This window comes from Neolamprologus multifasciatus, unplaced genomic scaffold (assembly GCF_963576455.1).
Source record: "Neolamprologus multifasciatus unplaced genomic scaffold, fNeoMul1.2 chr03_unloc_1, whole genome shotgun sequence".
Lineage (NCBI taxonomy): Eukaryota > Metazoa > Chordata > Actinopteri > Cichliformes > Cichlidae > Neolamprologus > Neolamprologus multifasciatus.
The window spans coordinates 1463218-1482109 of record NW_028181971.1 but is presented as its reverse complement, the minus strand read 5'-3'; the positions used below and the strand labels follow the sequence as shown (position 1 = coordinate 1482109).

The window sequence follows — 18892 nt, the reverse complement described above, 5'->3', positions numbered from 1 at the left end:
ATGATGAAGATGGTTGAATGTGTGCTGCTTTGTTTTCATGAATCCCATTAAAAACACACTTACACTTCCTCAGACCTGGTGTCAACCATCGGACTCCAGCAGGCTCCACCCTGAAAGGAGGAGGGGGGTCAGAGCAGCACAGTCAGCATGCACACATGGACATTACATGGCTCTCATACACACACTGTTACACACTGAGCTCAAAGCTCGGCTCCACTGTTTTATTCAAAGAAATCTACATTTATTTATCAGCACATTTAAAAACAGCTTGAGCCAAAGTGCTGCACAGAGTAGAGAGAAAATAGGAAACATACACAGTAATTACTATAAAGACTCGTCAGAACTGAAAGCTACAGAGTACAAATGTGTTTCCAACCGGGTTTTAAAAATGTCGAGTGTTGGTGACGACCTGATGTGAAGGGCGACTGTTCCAGAGTTTGGCTGCAGCGATCGATAAAGCTCACCTCTGTTTTTACATCTAGTTCTGGTCAGAAGCTACTTATCTGCAGACCTGAGGGCTCGACTTGGATTATTTTGTTAAAGAGAGATAAGATGGAGCCAATCCATTCAGAGATTTAAAGACAAACAACCAGATCTGGAAGTGGATTCTACCACGTACTGGTAACCAGTGGAAAAAGCTGGAAAAAGCTGGTGATGGGTCGTCTAGCACAGACCCACCGCTGGAACCAGACAATTCATGAGGGAGAGAACTGTGACAGCGCCGTTCCTTCACTTGACCTCAGTCGCTCTCGTCTGCTCCCTCGTAACACTGCTCTTTATTGAGGTTACATGAATATGCATAAGTTCATTAACATATGACGTCTTACACAGGTATGAACAAAGAGTACCAGTCTGTGCATAGTGTAGGTATGTGTGTGTGTGTGTGTGTGTGTGTGTGTGTGTGTGTGTGTGTGTGTGTGTGTGTGTTCCAGATGTGACCCTGTGACCCCAAAGCTGGTGCTAAGATGTATGTATGTGTGTGTGTGTGTGTGTGTTCCGGGTTGCCAGTCTTAAAACAGATCTACTGAGGCAGCAAGATTTCTTCAAGAAAGCAACCAAAGAGAATAATGCAGCAGTCGAAGCCACGTGGTTAGTGAGATGATTGCTAAAGCAGGGAAGCCATTCACAGAAGGTGAATTTGTCTAAAAGTGCATATTGCAGGCTGCAAATATAGTCTGTCCAGGAAAGAAAGGTCAGTTTAGCAACATCAGCCTTTCTGCCAACACCGCAGCAGATCGCATTTCTGACCTGTCAAGTGACATTTATGACCAACTGTGTGAGAAAGCCAAATGTTTCAGTGTATACTCAGTCGCTCTTGATGAGACCACAGACATCACCGACACTGCCCAGCTCCCAATGTATGTCCGTGGTGTTGATGACAGTTTTGAAGCGACAAAAGAGAATAATGCATTATATTAGTGAGGAGTTAATACTAAGTAGACTGCCATTAGTGGTAATGCTAATTTTAGATGAAAAGGAATTGGCAGCTAATGCTAATACCATATTTTCTTGCTTCATAACAATGTGACCAGATAATACTTAGTAGGTTGCCGTTATTAGCTAATACTAATTTGAGGTGAATTAGCATTATCCGCTTATGCTAACAAAGTTTTTTCTTACTTTTTAACAATACGAGTAGCTAATGTGAACACTTTTTTTATTCAATTTTAACTTTTCCTCTGCGATGTGAAGAGTTAATGCTAAATAGGATGCCATTAGTGGCTAATTCTAATTTTAGATGAAAAAGCATTAAAAGCTAATGCTAATACCATATTTTCTTGCTTTATATCAATATCAGTAGCTAATGCTAGATATGTAGCCATCATTAGCTAATGCTAATTTAGCCACTAATGCTAACAATGTTTTTGCCAACTCTTTTCCCTTGCATTATAACAATATGACCAGTTAATGCTAAGAAGGCTGCCATTATTAGGTAATGCTAATTATTATGTGTGTCAGCATTATCCGCTGCTGCTAGCAATGTTTTATCTTACCTTTTAACAATATCAGCAGCTAATGCTAACATTACTTTCATTTCACTTAAGCCTATTTAGCATTAATTAACTTCATTTAACATTAAGAAGTTTATGCTAAATAGGCTACCATTAGTGGCTAATGCTAATTTTAGGTGACTAAGCGTTGGCAACTAATGCTTATACCATATTCTCTTGATTTCTAACAATATGAGCAGCTAATGCTAAGTAGGTTGCCGTTATTAGCTAATGCTAATTTATCCGCTAATGCTAACTATGTTTTCTCTTACTTATTAAAAATGATAGTAGCTAATACTAATACTCTTTTCCGTTGGGTAACAACGAAGTGAGGAGTTAATGCTAAGTAGGCAGCTTTTAGCGGCTTATTCTAATTAGGGGTGAATAATTATTAGCAGCTAATGCTAATACCGTTTTCTCTTTTCTTATAACAATATGAGCAGCTAATGCTAATTTGATGTAAATTAGCATTATATTAGTGAGGAGTTAATGACTAATATAAATTATAAATATAAATTATAAATTAGCATTATATTAGTGAGGAGTTAATGCTAAGTAGGCTGCCATGAGTGACTCTTTTCCCTTGCCTTATAACAATGTGAAGGGTTTATGCTAAGTAGGCTCCCATTAGCAGCTAAAGCTAATTTCAGGTGAATAAGCATTAGTAGCTAACGCTAATACCCTTTTCTCTTGTGTTATAATGATGTGAGACGTTAATATTTTTCTCAAACAACAGAATGAGAATGAAATATTGATTCTAACAGGGCCCATAAACAGCATTTTCTGAGCAGCATTAGCTTATCAGAGTTTCCATCATGGTCACACAAATCCTTAGCAGAGCAAAGTGGCCTTCTTAGCAATAGCTGCTCAAGTTGTAGAAAGAAAGGGAAAACAGTATTAGCATTAGCTAAATGTGCACTTGAGAACAAATTTATTGTGAATTCAGCCGTGAATGTAGAGTTTGTCATTATTTAAGCTTCCATTTCCAAATGTTAGCTGCTCCTGTCTTCCTCTTTATCACACACACAGACTGAAATGATTCACAGCCTTGTTTCTCCCTTCTGTCACTATCACTGTGGACATACAGCATGGGAAACATACACATGGCTGACACTTTATTAGGTACACTGGCATCTATCTCAGGTACACCTGTGACCTAAATGTTCCTGCAAACAGACTCCTTGGAGATCCCCTACATAAATATCCATGTACTATCCAGTTAGTGTGTCTGTCCCTGAAAATATTCCTGCATGTGTGATTGTTCATGTCTCATCTGCAGCAAACAAACAGGAAGTGAGTGAAGGACACAGGAAATGTTTCCAGCTCTTCCTCCTATATCAGACATTCTCTCCATACCTGAGAGTGTCCAGTCTCCAGCCTGGATCCTTCAGTCCAGCCGACAGCAGCTTCATTCCTGATTCACCTGGATGATTGTAGCTCAGGTCCAGCTCTCTCAGATGGGAGGGGTTGGAGGTCAGAGCGGAGGCCAGGGAAGTACAGCCTTCCTCTGTGATCAGACAGCCTGACAGACTGCAGACACACAAAACAACAATCCGTCTGTTATCCATCTCTATGGCAGCATAACTAAGGGATGGTTCAGGGTCACCTGATCCAGCTCGAACTATAAGCTTTATCAAAAAGGAAAGTTTGCAGCTGATCTTCAAAGTAGAGAGGGTGTCTGCCATCACAATTTTACCTAAAGAAGGTAAGAACAAAGAGTATTGCAATAACTATAGACCCATTTCCCTTCTTAATAACGTTTACAAACTGTACGCCTCGATTATTAGCAAAAGACTTCAAAACTTTGTACCAGATTTGATAGAAGTGGACCAAACCGGATTCATTAAGGGACGTCAGGCACAGGATAATATAAGGAGAGTCCTTCACATTATCGACAATGCAGAAAAGACCAATATCAGTACTGTGTTAATAAGTTTAGATCAAGAAAAGGCATTTGATAGTGTTAGTTGGCTCTTCCTATTTGAAGTATTGAAAAAAATTTGGGTTTAAGGACAGTTCAATACAATGTATAAGGACAATTTATAATCAACCTACAGCCAGAATCAAGGTGAATGGTAGCCTGACGGACAGAATTCGGCTACATAGAGGTACAAAACAGGGCTTTGTCTTGTCACCAATTCTTTTTGCTTTATATGCTGAGCCACTAGCGCAAGCAGTGCGGCAGCATCCAAATCTTAAGGGGGTAACTCTTGCCGGACAAAAACATCTTATTGGATTATTTGCTGACGATGTCATTGCTTTCTTACGAGATCCTGACAAGTGCTTTCCAACTTTGATGCAACTAATCCATACCTTTGAACACTTGTCAGGCTACAAAATTAAGGTACCCAAAACACAAATTTTATCATTCAGTTATACACCTTCTCAAAAGATTAGAGATGAATATAAATTAAATTGGCACTTGAATACCATGAAATATTTGGGCGTAACCTTGACAAAATCATTATCTGCTATGTTGGACACAAACTACAATCAGGTGGAGGGTAACATAAAAAAAGACCTAGAACGGTGGTCAACAACACCTACAAACTTTTACTCTAGAATTCAAATAATAAAGATGAACGTTCTCCCAAGATTGCTATACATGTTTCAATCACTCCCACTTCCTATACCTCAAAGAAAATTTAAAGTATGGGACAAGATGATCTCAAGGTTTATATGTGATGGGAAGAAGCCCAGAACAAGGCTAACAACATTGCAACTCCCGAAGTGTAAGGGAGGGATGGCTTTGCCTAACCTAAGGGAATACTTTTACGCAGCCCAACTTTGACCTCTTGTTGGTTGGTGTAGACCAGAATATGAGGCACGGTGGAAGAAAGTTGAAATTGAAATTGAAATTGAAATGAAAGGAAATTGAGAAAGAAATTGAGGGAAACAAAATTCAAGTGTATCTCTGACAAACAATTAATGACCTCTTACAAAAGTAGAATAAATCAAATTGTGAAATTTACATTAGACATATGGCACACAGTAATAGAAAAACATCAGTTAAAAGAACAATTATTTTTGCTGAGATGGTTTAGACATGATAAAAAATTTAAGCCGGGACAATTGGACCAAACATTCAAACGGTGGGAGTTAAAAGGGATTACAGCAGTTTGTACTCTAATGAAAAATGGAAGACTAATGAGTTTCCAACAATTAAAAATAAATACAAATTGGAAAATAGAGATTTTTTTTAGATATCTGCAACTTAGGGATTATTGCGTAAAGCAAATAAAGTCTGACTGGCTTGAAAAATCATTGGGTATTGTTGTAATAGTAAAAAATTGCTATGAACATAAACAATTTAAAGCCATTTCCACTTTCTATAGATCATTAGAAGAAGATAGACAGGACACAACCTTTTACCTTAAAAAGAAATGGGAAGCTGAACTGGCCCTAACTATAACAGAGAAGGAATGGGTCAGGATGTGTGAAATACAACACAGCACAACGAATTCGCCGTTGTGGAGGGAATTTTGCTGGAAAAATTTGACACATTTTTTTCATTACACCCAAAATTAAAAGCAAACAGACCTCAAGTCCACAGAAATGTTGGAGACTGTGGAGAAACAGAAGCAGATCATTCACATGTATTCTGGAAGTGCATAACAATTAAAAAGAAGACCTTAAAATGACCATGGATAATATTCTGGGTTATGCACTTCCAAACACCTGCCAAGTGATGTATCTAGGAAACATAAAAGAACAGATACAAAAGGAGGACTATATCTAGTTAAAATAATTCTAGCCGCAACCAAAAAAGCAATCACAAAGAAGTGGTTACACCCAGACCCTCCCACTCAGCGAGATTGGATTAGTATTGTAGATCTCAGAGATGGAAAAAATAACATTCAATATTAGACTGATGGGATGTAAATACGATAGACAATGGAGGAAGTGGAAAGCATTCCGAGTAAAGTAGAGAGGGTGTCTGTCTCCTGAACTCAAACTGGGAGCTGCTTCCACACCCAGTCCAACATAGCCAGGCTTTCTTTGCTGCTTTGACAAAACCTCAAATCCCACCAGAGATGATGAGCATCATCACAGTGATGATCATTTCTCTGTAACCCAGGCTTTCTGCTTCAGGATCTGTACACGCTCACAGAACAAGGATACCTTTAAACATCATTTCACTAAATGGATGGACTGAGCTCAGCCTACAGATGAACTGGTGCCAGAGATCATAAAGAACATCAAACAGTCAAATTCAACACTTTTAATGGAAATATGAGATTAATGCTGCAGACAATCATGAACCTGCTGAATTCATGAACATCAAGAATGCAGCGAGTGGTAAAATAAAGATTTGACCTCAGTGTGCTCAGTGTTCCTGTCTATTCCTAACATATTCCTAACATGATAGCTGCACGTTAGAGCTCTAAAGCTGGAACTGACACATAAAAATACTGAGAACACAGACTAGCAGCCACTGCATGGCCTCGAGTACCTATGTGGTGCGTTCAAAGAGCATCAGCATAGACATGGTGGGTTCAATAATATAGGACATAACAATTTGTACGGCGAAAATACTATCAATGAATGAGCCATAACATTTTAGCCATGTAAACATGTTATCAGTGGGCTTTCCAACAATTTACATTGATCATTAAAAGATAAAATACGTGAGTCGAGGTCACTACGAGCCATGTGAGGGTCAAACATGGCAGAGAACCTTCCAGCAGCATCTTGGTTTATAATCCGCCTTTGGGTCATCAGTTTAGGAGATGAAGGATCCAAGTAAAATAACAAGTTAAACTAGAAAGCGAAAATTTCAGAAGAAATTTTAAGTGTGCCTATGCCGCTGCAAATCAGTGTCGTTTGCCATTCATCATTCAGATCTGCAGACGCTGTGCACAGAGGTTCATGAGCAGAAGTCCCATTGTACCACGGCAGACCCGACAATGTTTGCATGAACACGCTTTGTAGCATTACTTTATTGACCACTTTTCACACATGGTTGCTGTACCCACACAGCTGGCTGTAGCTTTTCATCTCACAGCCCGACACACACCAAAAAAAACAGCCGAGAGAGCACAGACTTTACGCCTGAGAGGCGTGATTGCAGATGCCGCTCAGGTGGGTCCACCTCCCCTGCAGCGGCACTGCAGACCACGCCCCGCCACACACATCAAACACGTAAAATAAATATTTGTGCACTTTTGCATTCACTTTTTGTTATTTTTACACAGTGTTCTGAATGATTAACAATGGTCTACAGCCAATCTTGTGTATTATTATACAAACTTTGGTTGTAAGATTCAGATAACTATTTAATAAAAGCTAAATATTTTATATGAGAGTAAGAAAGAAAAGTATTTCTTTGTGCCCCCCTTTCCCTGTTAATGCCCTACCTGGCCCCCTGGCAAAAGCTTTGCTAGATCCGCCCCTGCACAGTTACCAGCTGTCAGCTACTTAGAAAAGGATCCTGGTGTTATTTGTCTCTCAGAAACAGTTCATAACTTCAACTCATTCATGTCACCTAAAAGGTAAACCTGTTTCTCCATCACCAGTTCAGCTCTGATGATTCAGTAAGGACATCTCCTGGTTTGGACCAGCCCTTTTTTTCAGCTGTGTCTCCAGCAAACATCAGCTGATACTAGAAATTAAAACCAAAGGAATTCTAACAACAGCTGATCAACCTTAAACGTGCTGCTGTTGTTTAGCGCGATAAACAAACAAGAGAGAAAAGCCGATTATTGATCAGTTTCATGACTGAAGTTTCAACAAGCGAGAGAATGACAGGAGAGGCTGTCATAAAGTTCAACATCAGTAACTTAGCGCGCACACAGCTGTATAGAAACTCCGTCGTGCTACAAATAAACTACACCTAAACTCGGTTTATATCTGACCCAAATAGAGTGCAGCTCATAACTTCTTACCTGAAATTCAGTTCACCTCACGCTCCTGCCTACGGTTTCCCTTATCCACGATTGAGCTCCGCGTCAGCCACCACCGGTCGATCGGCGGCCGCCTCGCCGCCTCGTATGTCTCTTTCCCCGCATGCCCTTTCTGTCAGGGCTAGTTGCCCTTTGTTGGAGCTCCGCGTTAGCCACCACCAAACAACTCACTTATTTTTCCCACATCGACCAGCGTCTGGACAACCACCTTTCACTGTTTATACCGTTACTAAAATTAATAAATGAATTATCGGCAAAACGAAAAATAAGTCCAGCTGAGAAACAGTGGCGAGCGATCGGGTGGTGAAACGAGTGTCAGCCGCCTCACTGTAAGCCAAGCCCGGGTGCTTTTTAGCGAAGAGACGCTAGCCGCGCTAGCTACTTAGCCGCGCTAGCTACTTAGCCGCGCTAGCTACTTAGCCGCGCTAGCTACTTAGCCGCGCTAGCTACTTAGCCGCGCTAGCAGCAACATCGTAAGTTGCTAATATGGGATTTTTTGACAAAACGAGCAGATATTTGACGTTTACACACCTACATTCTCGCCTGAAAATATCTTAAAAGTTTATTTTGTGACCTAGAAACAGTAATAAAAGCAATATATTAAACGAAGTGGTGGCCGCCATTGTTTGAGTCGGTAGAGGCATGCTATGAATTGTGGGATATGGAGTTTTCCACCAAGCATACACCCTTGCGGTTACCGTAACTATTCAATGGCACACTTAATAAATGGTTTTTAGAGAACTGACCATCATCTGTGACTCAAATGCAGAAAAGGAGTCCGAGGTCATCAGACTGCATTTGAATCTGTCCTGGTAAACAACACCGAGTCCTCCACCACGTCCTAAAAGATGTGGAGTTCAGATGACGGAGCAGCCAGTCGGGCAGATTTCATTCAAGTGGACATAATCAATATTCCCTCTAAGCTGCGCGTGTGCGCAATCCGCTGACCCGCTCTCTGCACACAGAAAATCTGCATTGCGCACAAAAAGATATCTAACCTGAATTGAAATTAAAATAAATACGTTAATAATTCTGTTTTGCAGTGTTAGTCAGTGACTGGCTGCTCCCGTATGGGATTAGAACGATGTCGCCTTATCCCATAGTCCAGCCAATGATTCACATTCGTATATACGCAGCTAATCAACGTGGTTGACAGGCTATGACAGCGTCCTTATGTGCCGACACCGGTGTTTTGGTTGATGTGGAATGAAGCCATGTTAATGACAACGTGATCCAGTGATCCAAGGGACCGCTCAGGGAGTTTGTGTGTTCGCTCAGACACATGAAACATTAGAGGGAACATTGGACATAATCCTTATTTTGCTGCCACGTCTCAGTCAGACACATAAAATCTAGAGACTCTTTAATAAAGAAATCGCTTAGAATAAATGATTTGTTTGTTATGGAGCGAACGTTAACCAGGGCCAACCGAGTTGATGACGGTCGATCTGCAAAATCAACAGCTGACTGCAGCGGCACTTGAAATAAAAACCAATGCACCCCTGTGGACCTGCTGGGCAGGGCGGTGACTCCAGAGCTGGGAGAAGCAATGATCGATGAGCAGACATAGCTGTTATCAATAAAAACAGTGAACGTTTGACGGACACACCGTGAGAAACTGCTTTTGAGCCACAGAGCCCAGGTCCGGCGTAACATATTAACTAAATGTCAGGAGAGGAAGTGGCCGCAGGCACCAGGATTCTCCCCACAGCCAAGATGCTAGCCTCTGGTACCTTCTCAGTTTCACCTGGACGTCGGCCCTCGTTCCCCTTTTCCATCTCTTGAGGGTGGAAGTCCTGCGGGTTGTGAAGAGTAGCACACCAGGGGAGGAAGAGTTTTTCTGTTCAGCTGTTACAGTAGCTCTCCACTGAATCTTTGATGTTAAACCCTTTAAGACCTACCATAGAACCAAGTCCGCCAGAGCTTATCTTTAGATAAGCTCACAGAAACGCAAAGAAGGAGATGAAGCATCGCTGAATATGTTTCCAAACCAACTTCATTCTAAACCAAAGACTAGAAAATATGATGAAGCAAATCTTCCCTTTGGTTTCACCTTCACAAGTGCTGAGGTAGGTCTCCCTGCAGGATTGGTTTTCCCTGCGTTGGGAGCAGCGCTGGGCTGTTTAAATCACGGACAAACAGGATCCCACATTCTTGATTTTTAGTTCACAAACACTTGTTGTAATGACTAACTACTCCTGACATGTTGGAGATGTTTGCTCTTTATACAGTAAAGTTACAGCAGGATACAAATAACATCAGGCTGATCCTGCCACGATTTGTTCCCCGGTTCAAATCACAGACAAACAGGATCCCACAGTTGTTTATGTTTTTGAACCAATTTCCACAGAGAGGCATTTTTTGAAAATGTATTGATAGCAATGTTGATTATTATTACAGAAGAAGAAACAACAACTACCCGTGACGCCTTTGTAAATGGAGGGACAGTAACTGCGTGTAAAACCTGCAGATACTCAGATTAACAGTATTTTGTCTCTATCTGCCATTCTGCACTTCATCTCATGTAAAGAATAACGTGGCGCACAGCGTGACGTGAAAACAGGCGCAACCTTTGACGTTGCCAGATGAACTCTGTATTCCTCGTCTGCAAAAAAGGAGTTTAAAAAATCTCAGTTTTTGGTGATTTGAAACGCTGTTTGGATGAAACAGCTGCGTTTTCAAAAATACCCGTGTAGGTGCGGACGTAGCGTAAAAGAGTTAGTAGTTTATTTTATTACTACCTGTAATTTATTGCAGGTTACTTGTATTTGCGTAATTGTTTACTAAATGTTTGAGGTGTGAAATAAACCACAATGGAGCAAAATATGGGAGTGTGTGGTTGGAGGATGTGTTAGTGCGTGTGCATGCTGTTCACATGTGGGGGGGCGCGAACGTTTTTCGTGTAAAACAAAGGGGGGACCAGCAAAAAAAAAGTTTGGGAACCACTGCTGTAGTGCCATTTTGGGGAGCAGTTCAAGTTGCTATACATCAATACAACCGTTATAGCCCAAATTTTAATAATATGTATGCATTCAGTCCATAGTAACTACATATACAGCAAAAAAGTACAATAAACTAGAAAAAAATTGAAAATTGTTTTGTATTTTTACATATATTTGTAGTTGGAGAAATTTAAGAGGTTTATCCCTCAAAACTGAAGAACTAAAAAAGTTGCACAAAATAGTTTCCAACCACAGGAAATGTAATTTGAGTGTATCCATAGTTGTATTTTTGAGATACACCAGATTGTATATACTGCATGAAAAACTAAAATAAATATTATAATGGGAATTTGCAAGAAAAACTGCAGTGCATCAAAATAAACTATTTCCAACTGTGTAATTTGAGTTCTAAGCATCCCAGAAACTATACAGAAAAGCATAAACTCAAACATGACTTTTGAAAACACCAGTGTAGGCTTATAAGGCCTTGAAGGTAAAAAACAAACAAACAAACAACGTTGAAGGTAAGAAAACAACAACTAGAATTTCTGCAAAAATGACGTCACTTCAGGTTTCGGGCAGGTAATGGCGGACATATGATAGTTCGGGCTGACGTCTATTCCAACGTAGGAAGTGCTATGAACAGCTGATCAGATTGGCAAAGTGTGTTTCTGGAATATTACTTTTTTGTTGCTGCAAGTGGTTTTCATGCAACTTTTGCAAAGCTATGTGTGGAAGGAAACGGTGACCTAGGATAAGCTGGATGCATAAGATGTAAGTACAACTCCGGTTTCACATGTAAAAATAAACATTATTGCACAGGCGCCATCTTGTTTGACAGAAGATCTTAGCACACAGCAGCTACAAGCATAGAGTGCACCACTATTGTTCAAATGGAAGAAAAAGAAAACACTCAATAAAACCTTCGACAGCTGAAACTAATGTAGACAATGTCAGGGGAGGAAGTCAAACTGAACTTATGACACCAAGCACGATAACTACCAAAATAAAGCAGGAAAAGTAAACTAAGACACCCTAAAGCAACTAAACAGAGCAGCTAACAATAAACAAGAAGTGTAAACTATAAAAACACAGAAGCTACCATGCTAACATGGCTAACACTAACATCACTGTATGTAGCCCAACTCTTCTCACAGCAACATACAACTGTCATGGCTAGACGTCTCACTGATTGGCTCATGTTAGCTTGTGAAAATATAAAGTCCCAGCAGTACTAGCTGTTTTATATACTGTTTAAAATAAGCTAAATGTGCTTATAATGTGTAAATAAAGGCTGAATCAGCTAGCACTGTTAGCATCAGCACCAAGCCCTGTTACATTTGTACACTGTTAGAGCAATGGCTCCAATCTACAGCCTTTAAAATCATGATTAAAATGCTGTGATTGCAGCCATTCCCCAACTCTCTGTGAATGGTTCTCATGGCCATTGATTAGTGGGCTGATCACACCACGAAACAAACTCATCCACAACAGGCCCATGGGAATCCTCTTCACCATGAAGGAGGCTTACAATGACTGTGTCATCTGCATATTTACTGAAATGCCTGTTGGCCTGTGTACTGCGACAGTCATTAGTGTACAAAATATACAGTAGAGGAGAGAGACAACAACCTTGTGGTGAGCCAGTAGAAGAGTTCAGCTGTTTGGAAAAACAACCGTTTACTCTCACACACTGAGATCTGTCAGTTAAAAAGTCTAACATCCAACCAACAAGATTAAGATCAAGTTTAAACTGGTTAAGAAGTTTATCAACTAAAAGATGTGGCTGGATAGAATTAACAGCTGAAGAATAATCAATAAATAAGAGCCGAGCATGAGCTTTGGCGCCATCAAGATGGCGATAAAGGAAGTTCAACAGAGTGACCACTGCATCATCAACACCTCTACGAGGCCTGTATGCAAATTGTAGTGGGTCTATAAACTTCTCTACTTGCTGCAGGATCTTCTTCCTCACAAGTTTTTCAAAGGACTTCATCACTAAGGATGTTAAAGCGACAGGCCTAAAATTATGTAATGATGTAGGTTTTGTGGTCTTAGCAACTGGAGAAATAATTGATTTTTTCCTCTGGAACCTTCTGTTGCTGAAGAGATAAAAGAAAGATGTAATAAAAAATACTGCATAATTGCTCAGCACATGTTCTAAGCACCTGGCCACAAATATTATCAGGACCTGGACTTTTATTAGTCTTACTCATTTTAAAAAGATTTCCCACCCTTCTTTCATCAAAGAACAAAGCTGGGGGGCTCTGGTGCTCTCTATTAAGAAATCAAGCGTATTCCTTGAATTATTATTATCATTAAATCTCAAATAAAATCTATTCAGCTCATTGGCTAACTGAGAGTCTGAGCTAAAACCAGGGAGACTTATCTTATTACAGTCACTGTAACAGTGGCCAGTCATGTGTTTCATGCCTGCCCAGGCAAACCTTAAGTTATTGCTACCCATCTCCGCCTCTACCTTATCCTTGTATTTTATTTTGGCTTTTTTAATTTCTGATCTGATCTCCTTCCTAATTTCTCTGACTTTCAAGATATTCTCTTCAATAAAAGCTTTTTTTCCTTTCATGAATCAGCCTCATAAGAGCTTTTGAAGACCATGGTTTGTTATTAGGGAAAAAATGCACAACCTTTGAAGGGATAATCATGTCTCTGCAAAAGGAGATATAGCTGCAGACAACGTCAGTGAGTTCATTAATGTCTCTACATGATTCTGTAAACACCGACCAGTCCGTACAGTCAAAGCAGCCCTGCAGGGCTAAAGAGGCGTCGTCACTCCAAACCTTTATGCGGTGTTTCCTCACTTTCTCTCTTCTCAGCACAGTCTTGTAAACTGGCAGAAGATGCACCGTGTTGTGATCCGAGGATCCGAGGGCGGGGCCAGCCACAGATGTATACACACCTTTTATGGAACCGTAACATAGATCCAGAGTCTTATTGAAGCGTGTGGGACAGTTCACATACTGATAAAAACTGCTCAGTGTTTTCTTCAAGTCGCAGCGATTAAAGTCCCCAAGAACAATATTAGGAGCCTCAGGAGAGAGAGATTGTAGTGAGTGGATGACGTTAGAGATGGTGTCAGTCGCATTCTTAGGATTCGCTTTAGGGTGGATGTAAACGACGGTGACGTTGATCTGTGGGAATTCCCTCGGCAGATAAAATGCCCTCAATGACACAGAGAGGAGCTCAATGTCAGGCAGACACACTTGTCTACGAACGGTCACGTTTTTACACCATTTCTGATTTATATACAAACACACCCCTCCTCCTTGAGATTTCTGGGTAGCTCCGGGGTCTCGATCCAAATGTATGGGAAACCCGAAGCCATTTAGTTCCAGAGAACAATCAGGGTCAGAGTCCTTGAGCCAAGTCTCTGTGAATGCCATTAGACATGTATCCCTGTAGTCACGTAAGTGTGCGACATTCAAATGCAGTTCATCCAATTTACTCCTCAGAGACTGTAAATTAGCCAGGATTATTGATGGTAAAGGAATACGATTGTATCGTATTTGCTTCTGCAATCGCTGACATAGGCCTCCCTTCTTACCCCGCTTTCTTGCTTTGACTCTGTTAAAAACAAAAGTGCCCCTGTCGTTACTGGATAATCCATAGCTGGGAAACACTGGAGGGTGAGAAGAGTCCAGAGACGGGCCTTTCCACCGAAGATCCAGAAGAAACTCCCGTGAGTATGTAATTGTTTGAGAGTAGCAATGACTCCAAACAACCGTCAGGATGGCCAATAAAACCATGCGAAATAAAAAACCCATCTTCGTTGCTATAGGATTTCCTCAGGCAAAAAATATATATATAAAGGAATAAAAGAATGAAATAAAATAAGTTAAAACAATGACAGAGAGAGACAACCTGCTGGTCGCCGTAAGAGCAGGGCCCCTCTTTCTAGTCTAGATTGAGAATGCATCAAGACCACTCACTCACCCTTCCCTCCCGCCTCTCAGCTGCTGAAACTCACAGTTTGTTACCATGGAAGAGTCACTCCTTCATCTGAGATGAAGCCTGATAGTCTGACTGATGCAACATAACATTCAGTCTACACTTTGTTTTTGTGCAAAGATGATAAGCAGACTAAAGGAAAAATATATGAACTCAGTTCCACCACTGTTAAAAAAACAGTGTCCGACTCGCAATTTGCTGCTGCAGTAATGTAAGTAAAATAATCTGAAAGTCACTATTTGACTAAATTATTTAGATGAGAAAATATATATTTAACACATTTGAGGAAATACTAATAAAATAAACAAGATAAATGTCCAATTTAGAAATCTTATTCTTTTTTGCTCTATAAAATAGTTGTTTTTATTTTTCAATCACTCATCGTAGCAGTAGGATTTACATGAAAATAAAAACAAATTAAGTTTGAGTGAAAAAGTACATTTTTGGCACTCTCTGGGCAACTGACTCAGTGACTCAAATGACTTAAAAAACCTGATTCATTTTGGTGAGTGACTCATTTAAACTCGATTCAGTATAAAGAATCAAATTTACCATCACTAATACAAATCCCTTTGGAGAAAACAGCTTTAAAACATGTATTGTTAAATTCCAGATGTTTCTTTGCAAGGAAAACTCAAACACTGAAACAATACCACCAGTAACCTCCTACAAATGGAAATGTGGTGTCATTAAAGACATAATAATTTCATTAATACCCAATATCCAGCAAAATATGTAATTTGTACAGTTTGTTCCTAAGGAAATCAAATGTATATATTGTGGAAGATTAGCCAAATTTATGTAAAATGGCCAGTACATGAATTTTGTTTAAAAATAAACAAACATATGACTGTGACAAATTTTACACAGTAATTCAGAGTCTAATAATCCACTCAAATATAAATATAAGTTCAGCTAAAAGCTCTATTGATAAGTCAATCAATAATATAATTCACATTTTAAATGATCATATGTGTTAAAGTTTGAATCCTGACCTGAGAGTTTCCACTGCACACTGTGAACTCTTTAGTCCACCAGACAGAAGCTTCACTCCTGAATCCTGCAGGTCACAGTTACTCAGGTCCAGCTCTCTCAGACTGGAGGACTGGGCACTAAGGACTGAGCACAGGGCTTCACAGCTTCTCTCTGACAGGTTACAGCCACCCAGTCTGAAAAATAAAAGATAATCTATAATACTTATGTAAAGTTTGTTATTATATTACATGCCATCTTTTTATTTTTGATGAAACCTTAACATACTATGATACAACATCATATGGATGAACTAGAATAAAATGGTTTTTTTTAATATATCTTTATTTGGATTGGACAAGAAAAAAACATCTGCATAGCAGTATATGAGTAACATGGGTCCTTCCAGGTTTTAGATTAAATCCGGGAGAGCAAATGATAAACAAAGTGATCAGCGGGTGCATATTAACCTCCACTAGCTATTACTAGGAGAGTTGCTCACATGCTCTCCCGAAGGAGATATATAGAACACATTACAGGGAACTATAAGCACAACTTGGGGGGGGGGGGGGGGGGGGGCATGCTGCAATCATGGTGAACAAATAAGTAAATAAACAAGCAATAGTAATAGAAGTAAAAGAAACAAAAACAAAAAAAACAACAACAACCAAGTAATGGTGAGATCAAGTGAAGTCAGCCCTCGTGGGGGTAATGAATTGGATCCAATTGTTCCAAATTTGGTAGAATTTGGCTTTTTGATTTCTTAACAGATATGTAAGTTTTTCCATCCTAAATATCTTTAAAATGATCCCAAACCAGTCATCTAGGATACGCTGGGCTGGGCTTAAACATCTTCTAGTAATTGTTTTTTTACTTGCCACCAAGAGTAATTGCGCCAACTTAATCTCACTCCTACGTTCCAGAAAGGGGACCAAACCCATGTATAAAACCTTAAAATCTAAAGGTATTTGAACGTTAAAGACTGCACTTAAGGAGACCTGAACACCTATCTGAACGTTTTTTAACTTGGGACAGTCCCAAAAGACATGAAAATGGTTAGCAACAGTTGAGCCGCATTGTCACCAGCATTACATATAAGCCCCTTTGTATCTCTCCTGATATGGAGTCTTGAAGTACCTAATAATATTCTTCCAGCCATGTTCCTTCCAGCTCATAGAACTGGATGTGGACCACTGGCAGTACCAAACATTTTCCCACTCCCCCACAGAAATAGCAATCCCTGATTCCCTTTCCCATTTATCCTTAGTGTATAAAGTGTTATCCTTGCTGGCACTAGAGAGAGCTTTGTATAGTTCAGAAATAGATTTAGTAGGGGTCATGGTTGTGGCATTTTTCAGGATGAGGAAAAAATGCGACTTAGCATCATGGAAGTTTGCATTCATGATCAATATATGATCTCAGCTGTAAGTATCTATGAAAGTTGTATTTTGTCAGGTTGTGATTGTCCCGTAAGGCCTCAAATCTGAGCACCATATTTCTATGAGTAAGAGAGAGGAATGTTGTAAGGCCACAGGATATCCATGCTTTAAAGTTAGAGTTGTGTCAGTTTGGAATAAAATCCGAGTCGAAAGCAACCCACCTGAAACTTTTTAGCATTTTGTGTATCCCACAGATGTTGATTACCTTCTGCCAAACTTGGAGGGTGTGGGTTAACCAGGGGTTCCACAGATTTTCCAGTCGGCACATTAGACCCTTATCTGCCATTACAGCTTGTAGGAGGAATCGGTCCAACAGGTTGGACTCCAGTTCCTTCCACCTAGCCGTGTATGTTTCGTTACACCAATATAAGAGAGGGGGTTATTTGAGCAGCATAATAGTAATTCCTGAGGCAGGGGAGACCCAGTCCTCCCTTTCCTTGGGGAGCTGGAGGGTAACATAATTAATCCTTTGCTTTCAGCCCTGCCAGATAAATCTGGAGATCCATTTATCCCATCCATCCATCTATCCATCCATTCACTTCCGCTTTTCCTTTTCAGGGTCGCGGGGGGCGCTGGAGCCTATCCCAGCTGTCATAGGGCGAGAGGCGGGGTACACCCTGGACAGGTCGCCAGTCTGTCGCAGGGCCAACACACAGGGACAGACAACCATTCACACTCACATTCACTCGCACATTCACACCTAATGGCAATTTGGATTTTCCAATTAACCTATCCCCACAAGCTGCATGTCTTTGGACGGTGGGAGGAAGCCAGAGTACCCGGAGGGAACCCACGCAAACACGGGGAGAACATGCAAACTCCACACAGAAAGACCTGATGGTGGAATTGAACTCAGGACCTTCTTGCTGTGCGGCAACAGTGCTAACCACCGTGCTGCCTTCCATTTGTCCCACTCAATAAATTGGTAATCGCTCACTTCTATTGGCAAGTTTCTAAAAAGATAAAGCAGTCTGGGGAGCGTGTTCGTCTTGATTGCGGTTACCCGGGAGCTGAGACTCAAGAAGGGGACCAGATTCCATCTGTGCAAATCAGCTTTTATACTTGCAGATATCGGCTCGTAGTTTGCCTGAAAGAGCCCCAAAAGGTCTGCAGTCAAATATATTCCCAGGTACTTAATTTTCTCATTATCCCAATTTACTTTAAATTCCCTACGTAAAGCTGCAGAAGCTGTATAATTTAAAGTCATCACCTGTGTTTTTGAAATATTGACCTTATAACCAGATAACTTCCCCAAATCACTTAAAGTAGACATCAACTCACTAAAAGACCTCTCTGGCTCCCCCAGGCAGACCAGTACATCATCGGCAAACATTACCACTTTATGTTCAACTCCTGACAATGCAATACTCCTAATGTTATGATTTTGTCTAATCGCTTGGCCTAATGTTTCTATGAATCAAAGAGAAGTGGCGAGATTGCACAACCCCGGCTACAGCCACGTTCCAGAATAAAGGGCTTAGACAAATCATCATTTACCTTATTACGGGCTGAGGGTCGAGCATGCAGACCTTGGATTACTCTAATAAACTTGTCTTGAAAGCCAAACTTCCCCAGAACCTTATACAGAAATATCCATCTGACGGAGTCGAAGGCTTTCTCAGCGTCCAAGCTTCCTATTATTGAGTTTTGTTCTTTTGTATTTGAGTAGAGATGTG

At 40.4% G+C, this 18892-nt stretch overlaps 1 protein-coding gene across 20 annotated transcripts in view; it reads right to left on the bottom strand.

Annotated features, from left to right (window-relative positions):
- Positions 1–18892, bottom strand: part of LOC146490544 (protein NLRC3-like) — a 152012-nt gene that overhangs the window by 108960 nt on the left and 24160 nt on the right. For 5 of the 20 annotated variants that reach the window (XM_085153031.1, XM_085153035.1, XM_085153029.1 and 2 more), the window contains 3 exons: positions 15801–15974; positions 3348–3521; positions 64–110 (listed from right to left, as the gene is read on the bottom strand). The exons of 13 other annotated variants lie outside the window; for them this stretch is intronic. In XM_085153031.1, coding sequence (XP_085009157.1) covers positions 64–110; positions 3348–3521; positions 15801–15974 — 395 coding nt within the window. Of the gene's footprint in view, positions 1–63; positions 111–3347; positions 3522–15800; positions 15975–18892 lie in introns of those variants that run through there. 2 more of the 20 variants (XM_085153012.1, XM_085153013.1) reach the window with 2 other exon arrangements.